The sequence below is a fragment of the Ammospiza caudacuta genome, chromosome 9 (genome assembly GCF_027887145.1).
Source record: "Ammospiza caudacuta isolate bAmmCau1 chromosome 9, bAmmCau1.pri, whole genome shotgun sequence".
In the NCBI taxonomy this organism is placed as follows: domain Eukaryota; kingdom Metazoa; phylum Chordata; class Aves; order Passeriformes; family Passerellidae; genus Ammospiza; species Ammospiza caudacuta.
In genome coordinates this window covers 2,708,511-2,711,380 of record NC_080601.1, presented here as the reverse complement: position 1 = coordinate 2,711,380, position 2,870 = coordinate 2,708,511, and the positions used below count along the sequence as shown (strand labels likewise).

The window sequence follows — 2,870 nt, the reverse complement described above, 5'->3', positions numbered from 1 at the left end:
CAGAGCGCTGCAGGCGCCGAGTGCGGGCGCAAAGCGGAGCATCCTGCCTGCTCCGGGGCCGAGGCTTCTCGGCGCTGCCCTGTGTGCCGGCAGCCGCTCCGTGTGCCCAGGCAGGGAGCCGCAGCGGCCCTGCCGGCGCTCGGTGTGCCCGGGCTCCGAGGCGCCGAGGCAGGGAATCGTGCGGGGCACAATGGTGAGCAGCCCGGGGCTGCTGCTTCTTGCCCCTCGGCAGGCGGACTCCGAGCCGCAGCTGCCCCGGGCCAGCAGCAGCCGGCAGCTCGCAGGCGCTCTCAGCGCCCGACCCGGCACGGAGCTGGGCTGCAGTGGCTGCAGAGCCACAGGGGCCAGGGCTGCGGCCACCGCAGAGCTCCCGGAGGCTGCGCTTGTCTCCGCACCTGCTGCCGCACCTCTGGGCAGCGGCGACAGCACAGCCACAGCTGCCACCGCCCTCCTGAGCCCCCGCACGGCCGGCACGAGCAGCGACATCTCACCGTGTCCCTTTCAGGGTGCCATCAGCGCGGCTGTAATGCTGTTCCCGAGGCCGAGCTCCCAAAGGATCTGCCAGCAGCACTCCTGATGTCTCGAGAGCAAGGTGCGGTTTGTTCTGGGCAGAGAGATGCCGCCTGTGAGCACGAGAAGAGTGAATTCTACTCCGTTCCTGGAGCGGCAAACGAACCCTGGCATCCCCAGGAGGGACCAGCAGCCGCAGTTCCACACTTGCCTGGGGTCCAAGAAACCTCTTGGCATAAGCAGGGGGATGCCACTTGTGAGCGTGCAGTGAGTGCAGATGTGGAGAATGGATTCTGCACCAGGGATGGGAATGTGAGGGAGCCCCTGGCTCCCCAGGGCACAGCAGCAACGGGCAATGAACATAAAAGGAACCTCAGAAGATTCCTGAGTAAGTACAGGGGCCCCACCCTGTGGCCTCTAGGGTGGGGCCCGTGTCCCCTCCCAAGGCCAGGGCTGGCAGGTGTGTGGCTGTTTCCCGATGTCTGGAAGAGGCCTCGTGCTCTGCTGGGCCCCATCAGTGGCTGGAAGCAAGAGCCCCAGCTGCCCCCAAGGCTGTGCAGTTCTCCTGCTGCAGCCTGTCCCCACAGCTGTGTCCCTGCCTGTGCCAACAGCTGTGTCCCTGCCTGTGGCCAGGCTCTTGGCTCTCTGGCTGCCAGCTGAGGGAGGCCCATACTGCCTCAGGGCTCCCTGCTCTGCTCCCTGGCCATGGGCTGAGCAGATTGCAGGGCCGGCTCTGCTTCTGGCAGCCAGCAGCTCTTTCCTGCTCCAGGTGAATGGTTCAGGTGCCATCCCGTGGGCACGGCGGTGCTGATTCTGCTGCTCCTGGTGCTGGTGCTGGCTTTGGGGGCGGCCTTAGCTGTGCAGGCAGGTAAGGGAGGGGCAGCAGCTTGGGCCCAGCCCCTCGGGGCAGAGCGGGCTCCCTGCTCCCTGCACAGGGGAATCCTCAGAGCTTCTCCTCTTTCCCGTGCAGCACCACAGGTTCCAGTCACACCTGCGACTCCACAGTGTGTTCTGGGCTGTCCCCCTGGCTGGGTGGGCTACAATGGGGTCTGCTACTACTTCTCAAAGGACTACAGCACATGGGAGCAGGGTCAGGAATGGTGCTCCGAGCTCAATGCCTCCCTGGCCATTGCCAAGGATGAGGAGGCCATGGTGAGTGAGGGGCTGCGGGTGGGGCGGGGTGGCTGAGGGCAGCCTGGGGCGCTCCTGGGCCGGGCTCGGTGCTCGTAGGGCCGGGGCTGCAGCCCTGGGCCGGGGCCTTGCAGGGAAGGAGCCCCGGCGTGTGGGGGCAGCCCCAGGCACGTGTCTCCCCAAGGGGCCGGGGCAGCTCCCACTCCTCTCTCCTGGGCAGGATTTGCTCTCCCGCCTCTGTGGGAACATCAATTACTGGCTCGGGCTGCGCAGACGGGGCGAGCGCCTGCACTGGGGGGACGGCAGCAGCTACAGCTCCCGGTGAGTGCCGGGGAGCCGGGCAGGGCCTGGGGGCACAGAGGCACAAGGGCTTCCCCTGGCAGCCAGCGCTGCCTCTGCTCCTCCCTGCAGGGTTCCTGTCCTCGGCAATTCCCAGTGCGTGTACCTGGCTGACGAGAGATTTAAGAGTGGGAACTGCTCCAACGAGCGGCCGTATCTCTGCAGCAAGGGCCAAGCTCCCCTGTAACAGGGGTTTCACAAAGGACCTTCTGCACTCTGGGCAGTGTCAGCTTCACCCCTGAGCCCAGCACAGCGCTGTCCTTCCTCAGCTGTGCCCTGTGCCTTGCACTTCCTCTCAGGGTCACCTCAGTGCCTCTTCATCCCCAGTGCCAGTTCTGGGCTGGGGCTGCAAAGGAAATGTCTCTGCAATCCATCCTGCCACCGATGCTGCCTGCAGTGAGTTCATTGCCCTCATATGTGTGTAACACAGCTCTCTGATTAAAATTTTTATGGAAGTTTATTAAGGGATAAAATCCCACATATGGGTGCTTGCCTCTTTGCACACAGTTAACTTCAACTGTGATCTGTATATACTGTTTCGTTACAGACCTTTATGCATATTTATGACAGTTTATACATGTTGAAACATTCATTTGAGTTAACATGTTCTTTTGCTTGGTTTGAACCTTTGACTTGTCTTTGTTACCTCTTATTGATTAAATGAATCTATTTTAGTTTTTCTTGTCTTTATATTGTATTTTCACTCCCTGATAGCAAGGGTCCATACAATCTTTTTTTTTTTTATTCTCTGGTTTCCCTTTCTATGATCTTGTCTTTTAGATAAGACAGATCCTGTCGCAGACATTTCTTCGCAGAAATCCTTTCTTTTGGATTTCTGTGTCTTCTGGAGGGCAGAGGCCTCAGAGGATAAGGTAAACAATTATTATCAG

The 2,870-nt window shown here is 60.7% G+C and overlaps 1 protein-coding gene across 1 annotated transcript; it reads left to right on the top strand.

Annotated features, from left to right (window-relative positions):
- The first annotated feature begins 616 nt into the window (after nucleotides 1-616).
- On the top strand, nucleotides 617-2,167 carry LOC131561361 (C-type lectin domain family 2 member B-like). The gene is made up of 5 exons (XM_058810642.1): nucleotides 617-777; nucleotides 1,293-1,378; nucleotides 1,481-1,662; nucleotides 1,862-1,962; nucleotides 2,053-2,167. The coding sequence occupies exons 1-5, from the start codon at nucleotides 617-619 to the stop codon at nucleotides 2,165-2,167; spliced, it is 645 nt and encodes a 214-aa protein (XP_058666625.1).
- Nucleotides 2,168-2,870: the final 703 nt, after the last annotated feature.